Source organism: Asparagus officinalis, chromosome 8 (assembly GCF_001876935.1).
Source record: "Asparagus officinalis chromosome 8, Aspof.V1, whole genome shotgun sequence".
In the NCBI taxonomy this organism is placed as follows: Eukaryota; Viridiplantae; Streptophyta; class Magnoliopsida; order Asparagales; family Asparagaceae; genus Asparagus; species Asparagus officinalis.
Genome location: NC_033801.1, coordinates 38743774 through 38767339, shown reverse-complemented (window position 1 = coordinate 38767339; position 23566 = coordinate 38743774). Strand labels below are relative to the sequence as shown.

Below are 23566 nucleotides of genomic sequence, written 5' to 3'. Positions count from 1 at the left end.
AACAGGGGCTTATCATATATTTTTCTGGTTTCGTGCATTTTCGTGCATGTTTCTCTCTTCCACTCACATATATACATTAAATTGATCTCAAATTAATTCCTAGTATACTCAAGCATCAAAATATGTTATTTATCACCATATAACATATTTATTACTATTTATCACATAATATTCAAATTCACGGGGTTTTACATCATATCATTATAAACAAACTAAGTAAAGATAAATAATTCTTAAGAATGTACTATGTTCCCCTAGTTTCCACTACAAACTTGTTAGTTATTTATTCCTGGCCCCAAGAGATTTTCAAAATTAATCATCTATTTTATAAATTTTTTAAAAATTTTTAAATAAATTTTATGGCAAATGTAATAATTCATGTTTATTGATTTTAACTCAAAATGAATCTGACTTGTTTTATAGTAAGAAAATAAAAAAAAAATTATTGTGATATTTAACCACGTGTATTGCACGTGCACAAGAACTAATGGGTATGCTTGGTACCAAGCACAAAAAGTTGTGCTTGGTAGTGAGGTGGCATAATCCCCTCCACTCATTCAAATAATTACATATCCCCATGCACTCCTCAACCCATGTGAATGTGATCCCCCATTTGAATAAGTGAAGAATATTGTGTTACCTCACTACCAAGCACAAAATTTGTGCTTGGTACCAAGGGCAGAAGGAAGTATCAAAACAAAAGACGTGACCTAAGCTCAGTGAGAGAACCAAAATCAATAAGATAGACGAGACCTCAGAGCTAAGCAAGATCAAGAATGATGAGATCAAAACCACTACAAGAAAGACTCAAGCGAAACCCAAACAAGGTGCTAGGCCGAAATGGGATGGTGAAACCCACACAAGGTGCAAGGCCGAAATGGGATTGCAAATTCGGATAGAAGGAAATAAGAGGGAGGGGGAGTGCAAAAGTGGAAGATTTTAACAGTTAATTTGTCAAACATGTGGATGTATATAACCCCAAAAAATAACTTCAGCAACTCAAGAATATTTTTTGGTCACTTAACAGTCCAAAATAACACACTAAGTTTTTATTAGTAAACATGCAATAAGTTGGACTATAATCTAAAAAATGGATTACAATCAATTTTGACTAAGTTGCCGAACATGCTCTGATCATAATTACTAACCATCAGAATCAAGAACATCAGATACGTCTTAAAAGGTCTTCACGTGTATTTAAATCCCCCATAGGTAGTTTCCAATACGCTATATTTACAATATATACAGGATTGAGACATAATGAGCAGCTGCACACACGCAGAGGAAGCATATCTACACTTCCTTCTAGCATCACTTCTTATGCTGCAAGAGATTTGCTTCCCCGCAATAAGGTTTTCAACGCTTAAAACACACACCACCACGTCTGTACACTTCAGATTTATTTTAGTTTCCATATTTACAGATTCCTCTTCAGTTACTCGGGTCTAAAATTAACCAGATTAGGAAGAGCAGCCAGCTGAAGCTTCTTGATCTCAACAGCAGTGACCTTGCAAGATTCCAGAGATAGTGATCTCAGGTTCTTCAATGGTTTTAGATGCTTAAGTCCAGCATTGGTTATACGAGAATTTGAAACATTCAGAGAAACCAATGCAGTCAATCCTGTATGATGGATAACATCAGAAATTAAAACCTGATAAAACAATACACCAGTTGAAATCAATTCCGTTGTACAGCATGAAGAGTCTCATACCAGAAATCAGCTCCAGTGTCTTATCAGTGAGGTCGCCATTTTGAGACAGATTTAAGAGGGTCAATGACTTGAGATCTTTTATGTTCTTCACACCATTGTCAGTAATCGATCCACCACATATCTCAAGTGATCGCAGATTTCTAAAACCTGATAATTTCAACCCCCCACCCCACCAAAAAAAAAACTTCAATCAATAACAAAATAATTACCTTTTTTCTTTTAATACACACTTCTATGTGATAAATGTTAGATAATATGCAGCACTGGTATCTTGCAAATAAGGCAAAACATGGACTCAACTCTAGTGGGCATGGCTTACAGTTTGTTGATGGTTAAGCATCATGAAGAATTTCTTAAGATGCTTCTGTTTTGAGTATGCATTTATAAGTATCAAAAGTATTAAATTATGCAAGAAATGACATAAATAAAAGTTTTCACTTGAAGTATATAGTTGAATGAACCAGAACCTATCCAAGATCTACTAAAAAATGAGGGAACTCACTTGCAGATGAATTAGTTGGTTTTTCTAGCCATTAAGGATTTTTGTTCATTGCAACATGTATGAAGGATGTTAAGCATATAGCAAAGGAATACCAACGAAGCACGTAGGTAATAAGATCAGTTTACTTACTTCGAAAGCAGTTTGTTCCGGAGTCTGTTATACGAGCTCCAAAAAGATCAAGATGAGTTAACCCAGTAAGAGCTGCAACACATGAAAGGAAATGTCAGCTTTACTCTTCACATCCTAAATCATAGGCATAAAAACATTTATTAAATTTCTTCTGCATGCCATACAATGAGAAAGAACACTGGTGGAGCATTGATCCTCGTCAAGAATGATATGATAGTGGGAGCAGTCCCAGATTCTTGTCCACGCTAAACAGGGACGGGTATTGCAACATCCCATACAAATTATGGCATGTTTTTCTTACATGAGTAGTCTAAACAGGGAAATGTTTCCGCATGTTGGATCTAAATAAGGACAATTAAGTATCTTTCTTGGATTTAGATATTATCTACTTTCTCTTTGTTGACTGATAGTATTCTACCAAGAAATTGTTGTTAATAAGACCCTGTTGCTTTTTTCCCCCTCCAACCTACGATTAATAGAATTTCTAGATCAAATTTGTCATCTTCACTCCATCTCTAGACAACCATCGTTGATGAGTATAATAGTATAATCCTGAAACTAATCAAGGTATTTTCTTCTTCCAGAACAAAGTACCACAGGAGAAGACCTCAAAGACACTTCAAAAACAATTCAAAAGAAATTGAATGTGTGGTGCAATATATGATGTAAGATTAAGATATTTGTGCCAATATTTTATTCTAAGCTAGTGCATATGGATTTGCAACTTGCTGATATGTGAACACGATACTGTAATAACTGGAATAAATCAATGCAACAACTTTATAGCGAAAGTTCCAGGAAGAACCGCTGGATTATATTTAATTACATACTTGGACATATCCATAAGTGAGTCCTTACTCAGGCCCATAAATTCTAACATTAGCATCAGACTCCCTAAAAATGAGAGAATGAAAATAAACGAATGGGTTATACTGAACTTCATAAAGATAAATGAGTTTTGTAACCACTAAAAGAATAGATGAAAAGAGTATATGGAAAAACTTTGAAAGAAAACAGACATACAATCATGAAAATATGTGAAACAAAACAATATTAGACGAAATTTTTGAAGCAAACAACAAACAGGAGGCTAAATCAACAAGTAAACCAGAGTGAAAAAGTCAAGTATATACAAGTCAAAAGCTCCTAAAGCCAGTATTATTTTAACGTCAATCACAATGCTTCTTTAATGAAGAGGGACACCTGAAGTCTTGAAGACTCCAAAATTGTTGATGTCAGAAAAGACTCCAGTTTAGGAAATTTAAACATCAAAAAGAAGAAGAAGAAGAAGAAGAAGAGACCATCGGGTCTTTTACATAAACATGACCATGTAAAGGGAAGTTATAAGACCATGACCATAAATATAAATAAAAAATCATTTCTGATCTTTAAATAAAAACTCATGCGTCAGAATTAGAGACTTACTTGAAAGTGATGATAGGCCTGCATCTGTGATTAGTCGGTTATCCAGATTAAGTGATCTAAGGGATGTCAGTCCTGACAACTTTCTCAAACCACCGTCGCTCACTGAAGTAAAAGAGAGATTGATATTCTCCAAGTTGCACAAACCTACAAAAGATAAGACAAGTTCGCTAGAAGGAATTTCTATAAGATGAAATGTTCGAATCAAAATTTCTTCAAGAATATAAGCCTCAACTTATGCTTGCTGAATGCACGAGCATTTCAAAATACTTGGTTGTTTATTTAGAGTTACTTTAAATCATGTAAATGAATTTTAATGAAGTAGATATAACAGTAGATCGCAATATCGAATTATAATGCAGAAAATTTGCCTCAAAATCCTTTATTATATAGATAACTACTAGGTATTAGATATGAGCTATCAACAGATAGAACTAGTGAGTGAGGTCCACCCAAGGTTTTAAATATCGGATATCGGGGAAATATCAGATGACCAAAATTCTATCGCTATGTCGGAGAAGTATCGGGAATGGTAAATATCATAATGTCATAACAGATGTTTGCATATATAATATAATGCACTAAAATGTAATCTCAACATAGTTAATGAAATCTAAGAATACGAAATATAAATAATACATGTTTAGTATCACTAATCAACCTTGTAAAACAAACAAAAGTACAAATCAACGTTGCAACATTTCGTCTAATTTTTATAGGCCAAAATGTCATTTGATATAATGGGAAAATCATGATATCTAGCTCTAAAATTGCCAAATGCGGTATATTATTTTGTAACAAGCTGTATAAATGGATATATCAGCTAACATATTGGTTGATATATCGGCCATACCGAGGACATATCGCCCAAAACAGCCAAAAAACGGTGCAGGATATCTAGAAACTATATCGGTTGCAGAAAGCCCTATAAAAGGATATATTAGGCGATATTTCGGACCATGTCAGGGATATTTAAAACAATGGGTCTACCTACTCTGATGTGCAGGATGGGCCCTTGCCACTCATTTATCTCTTGGTAGCTCTAGCTATTTAGGTAACTAAAAGCTATCCAAGTAAGATTTATCTAGATTTGGTGATTTACTAGTAAGGAAATCTATGTGAACATCCAGTCTACTCAAGTTGATCTACATCATTTAAAGTAAATAAAAATAAAAAAACTAAGTGTTTTAAAAAAAATCCCTTCAATACCAGGTGGATACAAAATGAACAAACATAAATTATGAACTGCTTAGTTAAACAATCTCCAATATATGAAACCTAATAGAAAATTATGAGTTTTTACAACATGCTCAAATGGTTGGGTCAACAGTAGTATACTAAAAGGCATAAAAACTTCCAGCCATCGATTATCCGTAAGAAAAAAAGTACAAATTTAGTTGTTTTTGTTTTAACAATTTAAGTGATCTAAATCAACTTTAACATAAGATCTTAATTTGAATAACTTAGCATTGAATTTGAATGAAAAATCTCAGTTCCAAAGATGTCCAGAGAAATCTACGTCACATGGACACTGACTTAAACACACACACCAGACTCATAGATATACTTAAAGTAGATTAGCGGACAGAAACTGCAATAGAGTACCAATGAGAAAAAAGTCCACTTTCATCATCAGGTAGATCATCAACACTATTTTTATCTTGGCGTACGAAATCTAAAAATTCACTTACTATTTCACTTTTACTCTGATGGTGGGTAGTAACCGTAATATAAAGGATACTACACCATAAATCACATGATTTACTTGCTAGTTCCACTTTGGTTGGGTAGTTGCAAATTTAATGATTTTACTTTAATAATGGAACATTTCTAACCTCTAATCCATAGGCAAAGAGCAAGTAAATCACGAGATTTTTTGTGAATATATGCTCCAAATTGTAAAGGTTAAAATGAATGATTTTTTACCATCAAATTTAGTGGTGACTTAAATCTTTTGCAACCATAAAAAGATTTTTCTCCTATGTAATCAATTATGTATTATTGACATACACATGAATAATATATAAGATAATATAACAATATATAAAAAGAGTGAGAGAGATAATATTTTAGGATCATTCCATAAAAATCAGCTCTCTATGATACGGGTGTATCTTCTCTTCAGAACTTAGCGATCCTCATGTGAGCTTGAGGATAGAGGTGTAAAACAGCATGGTGGAACGCAGGTTGAAGCGTGGAATGAGACAACGAATCGAAGAATCCAGTTTTCAGCCCGTGAGTCTACTAATAACAGTCATGAGTCGACTCATCAGGTTGAGTTGACTCATGCCTGTCATAAGTCGACTCATGAAACTCGAGTTGACTCATGCCTGTCATAAGTCGACTCATGAAACTCAGCCGTTTTGTCAAAAGTCTCTGACCAGTTAACTCATCACTGTATGAGTCGACCCATGTGTCATGAGTCAACTCACGAAGCCCAGCAGGTGTTGACATAGTTTCTGACCACTCGACTCATGGCTGTCATGAGTCGACCCGTATGACATAAGTCGACTCATACATGCACGTGAGTCGACTCGTCGATGGTTTCCTGGTTCGTTTGGGTTTCTGTCTGCACGAATTTTTGTGAGGTTTGGACTTGGTTATTTACGACTTTGCCATCCACGTTGTTCCACATATAAAAGGGATTGTTTTAGGGTTTTAAAACAATCAGGAGAGATTAGATTGTATTGGGAGAATTGAGAGAGATTGTTCTTCAATTCTAGTGAGATTGTGAGAGATTGTAAGTTATTTTGTTCTCATAATCTAGAAAACGTATTTTCCTTCGCCACCACTGAATTGTTCTTGTGTTCTTGTTATTTTCTTCTCAACCCACCTTTGATAATTCCGCGATCAAAGGTCGCACGGCGACTCATATCAAGTTGGTATCAGAACGATCAGATCCTGTGAAGGGGGCATCCTGTGTATGGTCCTGACTCGATCGTAATACAAGAAGCTAGGCTAGATCCTTATTTCATTGAAAAGAGTCCAGAAATTAAGAAAGAAGATGACTAAAGAAGACAGTTCAGCAAGGCTAGATGCATTAGAGAAGCAGATGGAGACAATGGGTTCGACCCTCGTGCAACTCGTCAATCTTGTCCAAGACAAAAGAAACAAGGAGGAATCTTCGAAAGACAAGAAGAAACTTGTGGAGTCCGATGGAGAAGATGAGGATTCTGATTCAGATGAGGAGGACCGTATTGTTAAGTCTGTTTCACACCAAGGGAGTAAGGATTCTTACCAGAATTTGAAGATAGACTTCAAAGTGAAGATTCATGTTTATGACGGGAGTGTCAACGTCGAGAGGCTTGATGATTGGATCAAGCGGATGGAGACCTATTTCACTCTACGGATATTCATCCAATGAGAAGCTCGTGTTCGCGACTTTGAAGCTTTCAGGACATGCATTAACATGGTAAAAATCCTATTGCAAGCAGGAGAAGAAGACGGTATCGTGGAACAAGTTCAAGAAACTACTTAGGAAACAATTTTATCCGGTAAGGTTCCTCGAAGAACGTTGGTACAAGTGGTACGGGTTGCGCCAACGGTTCAACCAGACCGTTCAAGAGTATACAACGGAGTTCCAGCAATAGGCGATGGTCCTCAACATCGCAATGGAGGAACAACGGTTCAACCAGACCGTTCAAGAGTATACAACGGAGTTCCAGCAATAGGCGATGGTCCTCAACATCGCAATGGAGGAATATCCTATTTTTATGAAGTATATGACGGATCTGAACGAATATATCCGAAAGGAGATGAGGCTTTTCACAGTTGAGTCCATTGCAAAGGCGAGTGTGAAAGCTATTGCCATTGAGGACAGCAAAAAAAGGGCAACGAAACGAAGGGGGACTCCAAACAAACGGGAGGCAAGTCTAGTGGCTCTCAACCTAAGGAAGAGAAGAAGAAGGGTGACTCGAGAAAGGCAGGATTGACATGCAATCACTGCAAACAGACAGGACACGTAGCTGATCGTTGCTGGGAGAAGTATCATCATCTGAAGCCGAAGGGATTGAAGAAAAAGAGAAGAAAACATACGTGGTAGCGCAGGGTCCGAAGGAAGTTCCCGGGACGACAGCACCAAATAGCAGTCTCAACCTTATGACGGGGAAGCAGAACACGACGGAGGATGAAGACCCAAGGGAGCAGCTCTTTGTTTTGAAATTACAGATCAATATTAGTTTAGTTGATGCCATAGTGGATCCAGGAAGCCAGAAGAATTTGATATCTGAGGCCTTGGTTTAGAAAATTTTGATATCTGAGGCCCTGAATATCTGATATTCAGGGAGTAGCTTTTTGTTTTGAAATTGCAGATCAAAACCAGTTTAATTGATACCATAGTGGATCCAGGGAGCCAGAAGAATTTAATATCTGAGGCCTTTGTTCAGAAGCTGAGATTGAAGACGGTTAAACATCCGAATCCCTATCCTTTAGGGTGGATTCAGAAGGAGGCAGAATTGAGTGTGGTCAACCAATACACTTTCAGATTTGCGCTCCACGAGTCGTATATTGACGAGGTCACATGCGACGTCGTTCCGTTGGATGTTTACCAAGTAATACTGCGCAATCCTTATTTATGGGATAGGTTTACGGTCTACGATAGACGAACCCAAAAGTATACGTTCACCAAAGATGACGAGCAATTCATCTTCCGTTCGGCATCTCTTCCACAGGAGACAAGTTTGGTGACAATGACTCAGACGAAGAGGCTAATGAATGCAAGCAAGAGGTTCATATTGTTAGTCATTAAGCCTTATAAGGAGCAGCTGAGTAGGGTGTGCTTGACTACATTGAGCAAGTTTTAGGAGAGTAAGCTTGACAGGTTGAAGGCCAAGTACATGGACTTGTTTTCAGAGATCACGGGACTACCACCACGACGGGATACGAAGCATGAGATTATGTTGACCGACGAGAGTTCTTTGCCGAATATAGATCTATACCGCACATCTGTAGAGGAGTCTGAGAAGATCAAGAGGCGGGTTCAGGAGCTTTTGGAGACAGGAGTGATTGTGCCGAGTTGGTCCCCTTACGGGTCTCTAGTATTGTTGGTGTTGTTCCCCTTACGGGTCTCTAGTATTGTTGTTGGTGCCCAAAAATGATGGAGGTTGACGCATGTGCGTGGATTACCGGATACTCAACAAGATAACCATTAAGAATCGCTACGCATTACCACGGATTGACGATCTCATGGATCAGCTGGAGGGAACAAGGTTCTTCACGAAGTTGGATTTGAAGTCTGGCTACCATCAGGTGAGGATTCGGGAGGATGACACTTGGAAGACTGCGTTCAAGACCAAACAGGGCCTATTCGAGTGGTTGGTGATGCCGTTTGGTTTGTGCAACGCTCCGACTACCTTTATGAGGCTTATGAATGATTTGTTACGACCCTTTATAAAGGACTTTGTGATAGTTTACCTCGATGATATCTTGGTGAACAGGACCTAGGAGGAACATCTTGTTCATGTTGAGAGTGTTTGAAGTGTTACAGAACGGACAGCTGAAGCTCAATGGGAGGAAATGCGAGTTTGGGAAGGACGAGTTGGTGCATCTCGGCTTCATCGTGGGGAAGAGCCAGCGAAGGATAGATCCAAGTAAGGTGACGGTGATCACAAAATGACCGACACCTAGGACAGTGACGGAGGTGAGAAGCTTCATAGGGGTTTGTCAATACTTGTGCAAGTTCATTCGATATTTTTCAACTTATACGGCACTTTTGCATAGCCTTACGAAGGCGAAGGTTCAGTTCGTGTGGGGTAGGGCGCATGAGGAAGCTTTTTAGCTACTAAAGAAGATCTAGGAGGCACTGATGTTAGCTTTGTCGAATTTGCAAAGGACCTTCGAGGTGGAGACCGACGTTTTTAGTTATGCTATGGCCGTTGTGTTGATTCAGGATGGTAAGCCGGTGGAGTACCATTCAGAGATGTTTACGGATGCTATTCAAAACTACCCCACCTATGACAAGAAGTTCTATGCACTTTATCAAGCGATCAAACATTGGAGGGTGTATTTGTTGGGTAAGGAGGTGATTGTGCACTCATATCACAAACCATTAGAATTTCTACATGTCCAGACGAAGCTACAGCAGGCACGACACATGAAGTGGATGTCTTATTTGATGACGCTCAACATCATTATTAGGTACAAGAAGGGGACGACGAACAAGTTAGCCGATATGTTATCTCGCCCACCAGTGAGGGCACTTTTGATGGCGACGCGCATTCAGCCCTTGGTTCCTTCGAAGTATGTGCAGATGTACACATTCAGCAGAGATTTCAGCAGTGTGTTTGAGCGGGCGACGACCGGTCGAAAGGGGGAGTATGAGATTGGTGAGGATGGTTTGTTGTATCGTGAGACGTCGCTTTGCATTCCGGAGGACGGCGACCGATTACAGTGAATTCGAGAAGCACATACATCACGTGTGTAAGGTCATTTTGGGATTCAGAAGACGCTTCTCAATCTACGACGCCATGTTTTTTGATCAAAAATGTTAAGAGGATGTCACTAAGTATGTTAGAGGGTGTAAGCTATGTTGTATTTTGAAACCTTCCAATAAGAAACGAGGATTGTATCTAGCATTGTCGGTACCTTTGAGACCGTGAGAGAGTATTTCTATGGATTTCTTAGGAGGATTGCCGACGACCAAACGAGGACATGATTATTTGTTCGTATGTTGGACGGTTCAGCAAGATGGTGATCTGATTCCTTATAACAAAGACCGTGAGGGTGCGCGCATGTGTGGAAGCACTTTGGGTTGCCGAATTCGATTATTTCAGATCGAGATAGCCGGTTTTTTGGATATTTTTGGGATTCTTTGTGAAACTTGATGGACACTAGATTGAAGAAGAGCACGGCATTCCATCCACACAGACGGACAAGCAAAAGTGGTTAATCGGACTATGATGCACATGTTGAGAGGATACAATTCCAGACATCCCAAGACTTAGGATGAGAGTTTACCATATCTTCAGTTTGTGTTTAATCGGGCTATTCATGGATCTTCGAGGAAATCACCGTTTGAGACTTGTTATGGGTTTTTACCTCCGAGTCCGTTTGATCTCATGTTTTCAAGTGAAGCTACAGCCGACGACAAGGAAGGGAGTAAAAGACAACGAGCTCAGCGATTTTTGAAGAAGATGGAATATATATTCATACCACGGTAGAAGCACAATTGAAGAAATCACAAGCCAAGTACAAGACGAAGCATGATCAGCATCGGGTTCCTTGTAACTTTGGCATAGGCGACATGATATGACTGAAATTGAGAAAGGAGAGGCTGAAGGAAGAAGGGAAGAAGTTAAAACCTATACGATATGGTCCGTTTCGGATTCTCGATCAGATTGATGATAACGTTTTCAGGCTGGATTTGTCATCTTACTTAGGCATGTATTCGGTGATCAATACCGAGTATTTGAAGTTGTTCGAGCCTCCATTGCTGGATGATGAAGGTGACGACAATATGATCTTACCGCATGTTGAAGACTTGTGGTTTGATAGAAAAGAGCCGCTGAAAGAAGATTGCATTTTGGAGCGAAAGATGACCACGACGAGGCGGGGGACGAATGAGTCGTTTCTCATTGGACGTCAAGGTCAGGTTCCTAGCAAGGCTAAGTGGTTCAACAGGGAAGGAGGAGCTCGCGAGTTTCCTCAGCTGAAGTTGTAACTTGAACGGGACTTCAAGTTCCTAAAGGAAGGACCCATGATACGGGTGTATCTTCTCTTCGGAACTTAGCGATCCTTATGGGAGCTTAAGGATAGATGATTCTCATGATAGCTTAAGAATAGAGGTGTAAAACAGCACAGTGAAACGCAGGTTGAAGCGTGGAACGAGACGACGAATCGAAGAATCGAAGCATCCAGTTTTCAGCCCGTGAGTCGACTCATAACAGTCATGAGTCGACTCATCAAGTTGAGTCGACTCATGCCTGTCATAAGTCGACTCATGAAACTCAACCATTTTGTCAAGTCTCTGACCAGTCAACTCATCACTGTATGAGTCGACTCACGAAGCCCAGCAGGTGTTGACATAGTTTCTGACCAGTCGACTCATGACTGTCATGAGTAGACCCATATGACATGAATCGACTCATACATGCACGTGAGTCGACTCATCGATGCTTTCCTGGTTCGTTTGGGTTTCTGTCTGCACGAATTTATGTGGGATTTGGGCTTGGTTATTTACGACTTTGCCATCCACGTGCCACATATAAAAAGGATTATTTTAGGATTTTAAAACAATCAGGAGAGATTAGATTGTATTGGGAGAATTGAGAGAGATTGTTCTTCAATTCTAGTGAAATTGTGAGAGATTGTAAGTTATTTTATTCTCATAATCTAGAGAAGGTATTTTCCTTCACTACCACTGAATTGTTCTTGTGTTCTTATTATTTTCTTCTCAATCCACCTTTGATAATTCTGCGATTAAAGGTACTCGCACGGCGACTCGTATCACTCTAAGAACTTGATCATGGACAATCCTATGGTTTTATTTGCACGACTCATTTCAATCTACACGTCTTATTTAGTCTGAGATGTGATCACGCACCTTGCATACCATTTGTCATGTAAGATGGTTTCATTTTGAGGAATGAAATAAAGTTTTGTTTAGAACCACTTCATGTACTGCTAAAAAAAATTCCAAGGCACTTGACCTTCATTCATAAGACTAGGAGTGTAAATCAGGAACAGATCCTTCTCGAAATAGTCCATCTGAAATTCTTACATAACTCATTTGGTGGAAATTCCTAAAAGATCAAGTCCATACATGAACGACCTACCTTGGGAACGAATCTCAAATTAAGCTTTGCTAGATTTCAATAATTGAAAATCCAGGCATGTTCTACATGATTCATCTTGATTTCCACATCCAAATTAGACCAAGAGTGAGAGATTGAGAAGTTCCAAATAAATAAATAAATAATCCATGCATCCATATTGTAGCCAACTAAAAAATGGGATAAAGGCTTATTGTGTTATATTGTGAATCACACACGCTGGCTCATCAGGGCTTCCTCACAAACCTCATCATGAGGAGTGTTTACATGTGAAATACTCATTTGTGTATAGAAGAATATATGCATTTCCACATATTCAACTATCACAACAAAGAGGGCAATAACCTTATCCTACATCCAAATTTGTTTTCCCTTTTTATCAGAACATTAGAGAGCCAGGAAAAAATTCAGAAAAATTTAACTAACACAAACATTTAATACACAAGTGCTGATTCTGCATAAATGTAGCTTTCCACTCGTTTTGGTTATGAAAATCTAAATTGCAATGCTAAATCCATGTTTTGAATTGATTTATGTTCAAATATCCTATGCAGGTGTAAGAGACATATGATCCTGATTGACATAATGAAGATTCTTACCCTATTATCAGTAATGTGTAGCGCAAAACACGGAAAAAAATCAAGATTACAAAAGAACAACAAAAATAAAATCACAAGCACAAACACAAGGATTTACGTGGTTCGGAGCAAGTCCTACGTCCATGGGCAGGAGCAAATAAACTTTCACCAAATCAGAAGAGAGATTCCAACTCACAAAGATGAGATTGATGATGATCTCTCAGACACTCTCTCAGAAGATAAAAAACTTTCCTATCAATTTGATCTATGGATTCTCTCTTCAGATACTCTCTTTATCTCAATTTTTCTCGTGGCCTATATCTGAGAACTCAACTCCTTAAATAGAGTTAAATTCATTACAATAAAGATTCCTAAATCCCTATTCAAATAGAGTTTCTATTGCCTACGAGATCCTTCTCAATAGGACTCCTAAAAAACCCTATTGCGACAAATCCCTTCCAAATAGGAGAGATGATTTCTAGGCCAACTAACAACATGCTTGGCTCCCTATCGTACAATCACCACCTGAGATGTATTTTCAAATATATTAGAATACTAGAAATATATTTACTAACCAAAAGGGAAAGTTGAAATATATGTAGTGAAATCCAAAAGCATGCATTTCAATAACAGAACACATTTACCATAAAGCATAGTTTAAATAGTAAGTATACTTCAGATAAAAATGAAGAGAAGATTCATAAATGATGAGGATTATGATGATAGTGATGATGATGACGACTTCTGGGAGATTATTAGAGCATGCTCCCATGACATATGGAGAAGTTGGAGACCTAACCAGAAAGATGACGAAGCCCACTATTTCCGACTTCCGTGTCTGACAACTCTAAGCTTTTCAAATGAAGAAGGCCTGAAAAACAGTGGACATCAATAAAAATTCACATGTAGTGACATATTTAAATTCCTTTTGATGTTAAAGCTGATGAATTAGATAATGCGCATAATGTGAGATTCTGTACAATGTATGGTAATCAGGTTAGAACATTTACATTAAAACCCTTAAATCAGTCAAATTTTGAATGACTAGTAGAATGCTCAAAAGTAGCATTCTATTCATTTGACAACTGCAACGATAAGCATAGTTTTTATCAATTTGGTGCAAAAGCCTAAACATAGGAAGGAATCTCTGTGATGATTATGGCGTATACATGTTTATCTTATCAGAAAATCATGAATGAATACTGGTGTGCAAGAAATCATGTATCTAATGGGTAGGCAGTAGAAAGAAACCTACATTAAGTAAATGTGGTACATAAAATATATCTTATCAACCATTTAGTACAAGTCTCTATACAAGATCAAATTCAGTGTCAAAGAAGTGGTCTTAAAAAGTCACCTTTCAAGTTTAATAAACCTCCATCACCAATCTTGCAAGAATCCAAGTTTAAGCTCTCCAGATTAATTAGATCTGCAAGGTAGACAAAATTATTATCTGACCAAAATGAAAATCTGACGACAAAAAAATATAAAAAGATCTAATGACTCCTTTCGTATTTATGCTTTAATATTTTCCTTTAGAATTTGAATCAGGGCTGAGGCTAAATATTCCTGATCAGGAATATTATTGTATTACCAAATAAATAGCACCGCCAGAAAGTAGTCCTTCAGTTTCTAATGTGAAAATTTAGCTGATGACTGTACAGGTAACTATATTATTGCCATCGGAAACTCAAATCTGCTCCATTCACTAGAGATATATAAAAATTGTAAACATGCAATGAATAAGAGAAGGTGTAAACTCACCCTTCAGATGCGCCAAACATTTGTCCGTGATGGGATTGAACCCCAGGTTTAGAATTTTTAACTTTCCTAGACCTGTGAAAGAATGTTTCCTTCATTTAAACTATAAAAAGCACAATGTACATTCAATTTCATGAAAAACAAATGCATATACCAACCTTAAACAAAATTCAAGAAAACAAAGTGAAATAGAAAACTCTGAACAATAGTGCTGTATAAGACAAAGAAATTTTATATTCTATACGTTATATGCTAGCTTTGGCTAAGTATCTACAACTTATGAAGAAACTAAATCATATTTATGAAAAATATTTTTCAAATTTTCTAACCAAACATAATCGACATTGCATCAGTCCAAACTTTTGAGGTTCCCACTTTGAAATTGAGTAGTCTCATGATGCTCGATGCCACACAACTCAAAAGCAATGCATCTGCTAAAATTAGATTGCCATTTAACAGAGTATTTAGGCTTCATTGGAGTGTAAATTCATACAATTTTCTTCAGCTACCATAACCAGAAAAAAAAATTAATCTGAAAGTAGGTTGCAAGTTAATTCAGTCGACTCTATTTAACGTTTGTGACTAGATATTTGCTAACTGGCCATATTTATGCACCCTCACCTCTTAACAAAGAAGAACAATAGCAAAGTCCTTATCCCGAATGTTTGGTGTTGCCTACATGAATCTTATTCTTCCATTCAGTTCTAGTTTGGGTATATCTCCTCCATTATTGCATTCTTCTTAATTGCTTCCAACAAAGTTCTTCTAAGTCTACCTCTTAACCTCTTTGCCCAATTAACTATAATCTTAACTTAGCCTAACTAGTGCATTAGTGTCTATTGTACATTACTAAACCATCTCAATCAATTATCCACCATTTTATTCATAATAGCAGAAACAACTAATTTACGATGAATGCATTCATTTCTAATCATATATATTTAGTACATATATAGCCTTGAGACCTTCACAACCTAAAGAACAAAAAAGAATTATAGATATACGCACACGCACATATATAATTTCCACTCAAGTAGATCTTAATCCGAAAAGACATGCAAAAATATTGCTAGAATTCTAAATTATCCAAAAAACATTTCCTTAAAAAACCTTCACCATTTGTTTACATCTGGTGTCGAAGGCTAAAAGATGATCGACCAAGCGCCTAATTCTTCGATCATCAAAAATTCTCCATGGTGATACCAAATTGCCAAATTCTGACAAATGTAATTAGATTTAAGTAGTGGAGTAGAGTTTCTAGTATTATACATCATATAGATGAAAAGTGGTAAGAGACAATGGCACGGAAGATTGGTCTCAGCAGAAATATTAGAAAAGGAAAGAGAGGAACAAATACAGGCGTGAACGTTTTTTTTTTTTTTTTTTGTGGGGGGGGGGGGTGGGGGGTTAAAGGGGTCATCCTTGTCAGCGATGACATTGGACATTTGTTTACACTTTACAGAATGGGTTGGAAGAGGAAAGATAGATACATAAGACATTTTACTGAATACAAATAGTTAATATCAAAATAAGGTAGTGGTGAAAATATTTCATGAACATAATTTTTTAAACAATACTATAATATAGTGTTTTCAAAGGCATGCCTCATGCGCTTTGCGTGCGGGGTGGTGGTGAAGCGCCCGGCATCTAATGTAGTAACGCCTTTTGCGCCTCACATGCATCCTTGCGCAAGGTGCATGTAGTACATATCCTCATATTTTTATTTGTTAACACTTCAATTAAGTCTTTATACTCGATAATATATCCCAAAAAGCAAAATAAATTCATTAGGCCTTTTTAGTAGCCTTCAATTGAGGATCATAACTAATCTTTTGCTTGGATACTAGTCTTGATCTCACATTTGATTTGAAATATCATGAACCTTGCTACTACATTGGGTGTTAGCATTAGATATTAAGACCTTATTGTGATTTTGTACTAAGATATTATTTATCCTGACATATTTTTCACATGAATTCGTAAACAATTTTTTTCATGCTTGATTATCTATCTTGAAAAATAAGCATGCGGTGTGCACCTCTCATCACTCAGGAGCACCAATCGCGTTGCGCCTTGCGCATGTAATCATAAAGATACTTTGCACCACGCATTACACCTCACGCATTGACAACACTGCTATAATGTTAATAGACTTTGTTGATTTAAGTTGAAAGTTTTTGTGGGTTATTCCAAAGTAGAATATTTTCGGGGTTTATATGAAAATATGCTCAATTTCCGAGTATATCAGAAAAGATTTTCAGAAAATTCATGAATGCAATGGTAAGAACAGGAACATGCTATGTTCAATTTATGAGTTAATTACCAAATTTCATTACCATTTCAAAACTTTTTAAGTTCCCAAAAAAAAATTAGGCTTTTTCATAGAAACCACATTTAAAATATGGTCATTCTACAAAAAAACACATTTAAGATACTTTGCGCATGTGATCCCACCTTTAAAATGTTTCTTGTTGCAATCAACCACTCGAACTCACTTTTAAGTCAATATTTTTTTTTCAAATTTGCTATAATAATTAGTTGTTAAATACCAAGCATACTAGAGAGATGACCCTTGATAGAGGTTAGCTAGGTTTAGTTGTCAAAAAAATAAGAGCGTAGATGGCTTGAAAAAATAAAATAAAATAAAAAACGTTGTAAAGGTAGTTTATGTATATTCAAAATCAAAGATGGTTTCTTAGAAGGAAGTGGTTTCTATCGAAAAACCCAAAATTTTAACTAAAATCATGTATATGCATCTTGCATCCAGACACTGATTAGTGGCTTATTCAAATTGACCAATATATGAACTATGTGCACAGGTGACACTGGGATAATATCAAAGTTTCCATCTAGGCATCTGATGTAGCAGGACTTTTTTTACCATAATCATGTGTATGCATCTTGTATCCTAATATTGATCAGTGGCTTATACACATTCAGTGGTATATAAACTGTGTACAACAGTATAGATGATACCGTATTAGTATCTTGTGTCTTCTTCAACTGAATAATTCATTGCGAACTTGGTTAAAAGAAGTCGGATGCATGATGTATCCATTTATGCAATACATAGCTTGAAATTTCATTAAGGTAGTAGGTAGTAGTAGAAAGATGCAAACAATCATCATTAAAAGCAATCTCTACGCCAGGGGTCCTTGTAGCAGAACTTATTCGGTTCAACATTGAAAGGCTGGGAAATGCTTGTTGCATAACCTATATTGCAAACTTGCTCAAGAGCTATGTTGCCTAGGTACGGGTACGGGTACGGGTGCGGGTACGGGTACTGGTACGGGACACGGCAAATTTGTAAAAAGTAGGGTACGGGGACACGGCTATATATATATAAAATAGTTCAATTTAGATCAATATTGAATTAAATACCTATTATTTTTTTATATTTTTTGTTATATAAAGTGGAGATTATAAATAAGAAACTATAGTAATTAGTAACTATTTAAATAGATATCCTAACAATTGAATTAACTATATTAATTTGTAGATGAGTTTGCAAGAGGACATTTATGCAACAAAAGAAAATAGTAACTATAATAACATATTTGTATTTGTTAAGGGGCTTGCTGCAAAAAAAGAATTGATGAGGGGTTTATGGAAATATTACCACATAGTATATAAAGGGAAAAAAAAGAAGACCAAGTTCTCTCAGCCCTAATTCTTCCGCCGCCCTCTCTCTCCTCTTCGTTCTCTCCCATTCGTTCTCTCCCAGCCCTAATTCTTCCGCCGCCCTTTCTCTCCTCTTCGTCCTCTCTCGAGAAAAAACGCATGATGGCTGGAAGATGGCGCCTGGAACCAGCCCTAACTTTCTTCGTCGAGGAAAAAGGAGAAAAAGAAGAGGCGCTGATCTTGTCGTCGAGGAAAAAGGAGAAAAAGGAGAAACAACAAAAACAAAACCCTAAAAATCAAACCTGTCTTCGAGCTGAGGCGCTGATCTCGTCGTCGAGGCGCTGATTCGTCGTCGAGGAGCTGCAATTGACCCGACGCCTTGAGATCTAGAATCTGTCGTCGCTTCCGTTGATGAGTTATAAGGTTCATAACTTTTTTTTTCAAGTTCGCAACTTTTTTTCCCTCGCTCTTGTGAAATCACTGTGTCCCTGCCGTTTGGGTGCGGATCCGCACCCAAAACGTACCCGACACGGGTACGGGACTTAGTTTGCCGTGTCGGGGTAACATAGCTCAAGAGGAATGTATATAGAAAAATAATGGTTAATATTAATGGTAAGGATCCAAATAGGACAAGTGAAGGTTTTATTACTACTCCTATAAGAGGCGCTACGTGGGACCTTTTAAAGCATGGGAAACATAACTTCTCATATCATAATTAGGAAGATCTTCAATTTTTTTAACTATTCATATATTCACCTAAAAAAACCTAAGCTTGTATAGTGATATACAAGAGCAGAAACGCCTTCCTGGACGAACACTAAATTTGAGATTCTTACCGCCAGAAAAATCATTCAATGCCTAACCTGGTCCTAAAGTATTAATAGCTAACCTAGGACAGAGGCTGCTAAGATGGTTTTTTTCTCATAATATGTGTTGTTCTTCCCACCTTCAGGTTTAATGCTAAGATCATAGTTGTTCAAGTAGCATTTGAATGCAGATCTCTTTAATGCTCATTACACAAGAAAGAGTAGGATGAAAGGTGAATAGCAAACTTACGAGAATCAAGGTTAGATTTCTCATGCGTATAAACAATCATTTTGCAGTAGTCATGAGCATCATAAGTAAAACACTAATCTATAGTGAGGCATACAAGCACAACAAATCACAGCCAAACAGACATGGAAGTGAATACATAGATAACATTAAAATGTTAACATCAAATTTTAGACAGAATCTATCATTATCAATAATATTTTATAAGGAAACACGATGTTGTAGTGCTTCCACATGTGAAAAGTCAATCCCTATTCTTGCCTTCATAAACATGAAGAGAAAATTTATGGATACCATGTATCCATGTGTAATATGTGAGAACGCAAGGATGTATTATGACACATTATTAGTATCTCTATCATAAATTTCACACCATACAAGCACATACAAAATCCCGTGATAGCATGTGTAATTGATTATCTCTTGGACGTGTTTGCCCCCAGAATGAGGACACGTTTCTAGAATAAAAGTTTACCAGAGATAAGATCATCAACCCCATACTCCATTGAATTATGAAACACTCCCACCTCAAAGTTTTCAATATGTTGACATTGGACAATGGACTAATAAATAAGTATCAATGGACAGTGGATACAAATGAAGTTTAACACAGGGTTATAAACTAACCAGAAAACCTCTCGCAGCCATCATCCGATATACAACATCTACTAAGATTCAAATATAGTAATGAAGCAAACCCTGCTAAGAAAAAAAAGTTATGAATGAGACTATGATAGCAAAAATCAGTAGATAGATAAACAGAGTTTCATCATTTTGAAGTAACATATCAAAGTATGATAGATATATGTCTTTTGACGTTTAATTAAATTAAAAAACAGCAATCTACACACTCCTATCTTAAAAATTCAGAAATAAGGATAGATTCTCTAAACAAAGAAAAATATTGGGGTGCAGATAGAAATAAACCATATAGATCCTAAATCACTAAATTGATTAGTAAACGATGCAAAAAGATCACTGACAGATACTTTTACCTTAATATAGGTGTTTTTCCTTAAAAAAATTTCTTGTGTATCAAACTTTTGAAAGATACAACTAATAGAGGAAAATTCAATCACCAATATAAATTACTTAAAGCTACTTCAAAATGTTTTTGGACAGGAATTTATATTAAAATGGGGACAACCATTATCTATGAAGGGTGTATATAGAAAAGTTTAAATAGAATATCCCCACAAGACGTCTCTTACCAAGAGACTATACAGATTCCGTTGATGCCACCATGTGTGAAAAAGTAGGTCAGAGAGCTTTATTGTGCAATAGCCAAACTACCACTAGCAGTGCATGACGGTGGCTATACAGATTCCGTTGATGCCACCATGTGTGAAAAAGTAGGTCAGAGAGCTTTATTGTGCAATGGCGAAACTACCACTAGCAGCGCATGGCGGTGTCTCTCTCTCTCTCTCTCTCTCTCTCTCTCTCTCTTGGTGGCTATACAGATTCTGTTGATGCCACCAAGTGTGAAAAAGTAAGTCAGAGAGCTTTATTGTGCAATAGCCAAACTACCACTAGCAGTGCATCAACTACCACTAGCAGTGCATCCTGGGGGCTACTTGAGGAATAAAAAAGAGACTACTTGAGGAATAAAAAAGAGAGTTTCAGTATTTGACAAGTTTGACAGAGCCGCATAAAGACAACAAAGATGAGTATCATCTAGACAATTTGACAAATAATGGTAAGATAACAACAAAAGAAAGATATATGTCTGATAATGGTACATGGCACAAAGTGTAGCCAGAAAGGAGGGAGAGAGAGGGAGGTCAATAGAACTTGACAAGGTATATTTTCTACTACATATTGTCATCATCATAAATCTCAAATTTGTGGGAACATAAACATTTTGTGTCACGCCCCCAGACCTGCAGCAGAAGGTTAAAGCGAGAGTGCAAGACACTTATATGAGCGGGTTCTATACATTCCAAGACTGCGCATTTTCATCATATAAATTTAGGATGAGAGGATATAAATTTTGGAGCATATAGGTATTTGATTGCATCCTACCTTCAAGACTTACTCGAAAAAGGTCTTACTGAAAGAGAAATTGTTTAGATTTAGTTATTTCATTTGAGTTAAGTTCTTATTTTATTTGAGTTTAGTTGATATTTGATTTGAGTGTAGTTGATATTTGATTTTGAGTTTAGTGGTGTTGAGGTTATTTAACACTCAAAATATAAAAAGTCTATATATGGTTTAGTAAACTTCAGATTATGCAAATTGACTGATTTTGAAAATTTTAAAAGCTTGGGTTGCATATTATTAGCTTCTTTGGTATAAGACCAGAATCCCTAACCCTAACCAGCTTTCTCCCATGTTCTTTTTCTCTCTTCAAATTGCTACCTCTTCCTTTTCCTTTTTGTTATTATTTGGCGGGTCCGCCCAATTGAATGGGTGAATTTAAGTGCGCTCAAACCAGTCATTTAGTGAACCGGCTCCTAATCCTAAAGGGTTAGGGTTTTGTCCTCTACTATACACACACTCTCTCTCGTGTAGAAATTAAAGAGAGAAAAAAATACACTAATGTCATATCCTTCCTCTTCATCAATTCTGTGATTTATGTGATATGTGGAGACTTCTCGCCACATCGGTGTAGTCGCCCTCCAGCCGTTGTAGGAAGATGAAGATTAGATGCGTGGCGATCCTTTTAAAAGATCCTGGGAATGTAATCTCTAAGCAAGAAATTTATGTATTTGTATGCAAGTTTGCTTAGTTTACATTGGTATCACAGTGAGATTAGGGTTGCTCGCATCTTATCTTTCTTTTAAGGTTTAGATCTGATTGCATTTGTATATATATATTTTTATATATTATTGCATTAGATCTGAAGTATCTTGATGATGATGTTGGTCCATGGAACATAAATTTATTTTACTAAAATATTAAGTTTTTTGGTGTACAAATCCAACTGTTGACATTCGGGACATCAGATCCACGGTAAAAATTCAACTTTTATGATCTACTTGTCAATTTTAATAAATCAGGGAAGTATTAAATATTTTTCTATGATATCATAATTTTTTTATTTTTCAAAAATTAAAAATTACTTTGTTGTTTTTCTAATTTAAAGAAATTTACAAAAACCCTAGACCTTGCTGCTAATAGCGGCGGGATAAGAGTGTAGGCTCTGGCACTGGAGGCCCTCTAGCTGCAACTATCAGCGATGAGCGATGGTTTTGTTTTTAAAAAAAACTTTTAAGGGGCTACCTTAGGGGCAACAATAACGCTGAGTCACTGTTGTCGGCAATGACTCAGGCGAGACCCGCAGTAGAACCTCGACCTGAGGTTGGGGTGGCGTTGCTAGGCAACACTACCACCACCCCCAAAACAGACCCCTAGGGATCCTAAAACTTTAGGGGCAAAACTACAAAAAATATATATATTTTCTAGCTTTATTTATATTCTAAAAATTCCAAAAAACTATTTTAAAATATATATTATTTAAAAATAACAAAATTATATGGAAATTTTTAGGAAACTTTTAGAAATTATTTTTATTATTTTCTTCAAAAATTTTAAAAATTTTTGATGTGCAACTCACTAGATTTCATAATAAAGTTGTTTTTGAATTATAAAAATAATTTTGGACTTTGAAAATTTACAAAACTTATTTTTATACTTTAGAAATTTTGGTTATGAAAATCCTAATAAAATCTTCGAGATTTTGAAGGGTAATTGTTCCAGTGGAAGCGTCTAGGGAACATACCAATTGTAAGATAAACGAAAAACTCTAATAAAATTAAATAGGATAGTTGAAAAAAAATTATCAAATTGATCGTTTATGTTGTCATGCCACATGCTCTGACACATATTAGATTCAATAAATTATTTCAAGTGGGAGATTTCGGGTAGAGATTGTACTAGGATTTTACTACCCAATCTAGTCTATCTCTAAGAAATCTAATATTCCATTTTCAAAAGGTTCATAACAATTTTAAAAATAATATCTTTGAACACCGTGGTTGGGGTCTTTTAGGCCTTCGTCTCTTTGGTTGGGATTTTATTT

The 23566-nt window shown here is 36.6% G+C and overlaps 1 protein-coding gene across 2 annotated transcripts in view; it reads right to left on the bottom strand.

Annotated features, from left to right (window-relative positions):
* LOC109822413 (F-box/LRR-repeat protein 14) overlaps positions 1145-23566 on the bottom strand; it is a 38905-nt gene continuing 16483 nt past the window's right edge. The window contains exons 9-16 of one of the 2 annotated variants that reach the window (XM_020388606.1): positions 20173-20247; positions 14875-14946; positions 14468-14539; positions 13910-13981; positions 3768-3911; positions 2343-2414; positions 1712-1858; positions 1145-1620 (exon numbers count right to left, since the gene is read on the bottom strand). In XM_020388606.1, coding sequence (XP_020244195.1) covers positions 1436-1620; positions 1712-1858; positions 2343-2414; positions 3768-3911; positions 13910-13981; positions 14468-14539; positions 14875-14946; positions 20173-20247 — 839 coding nt within the window. In that variant the 3' untranslated portion in view covers positions 1145-1435. The remainder of the gene's footprint in view (positions 1621-1711; positions 1859-2342; positions 2415-3767; positions 3912-13909; positions 13982-14467; positions 14540-14874; positions 14947-20172; positions 20248-23566) is intronic. The other variant, XM_020388607.1, reaches the window with a different exon arrangement.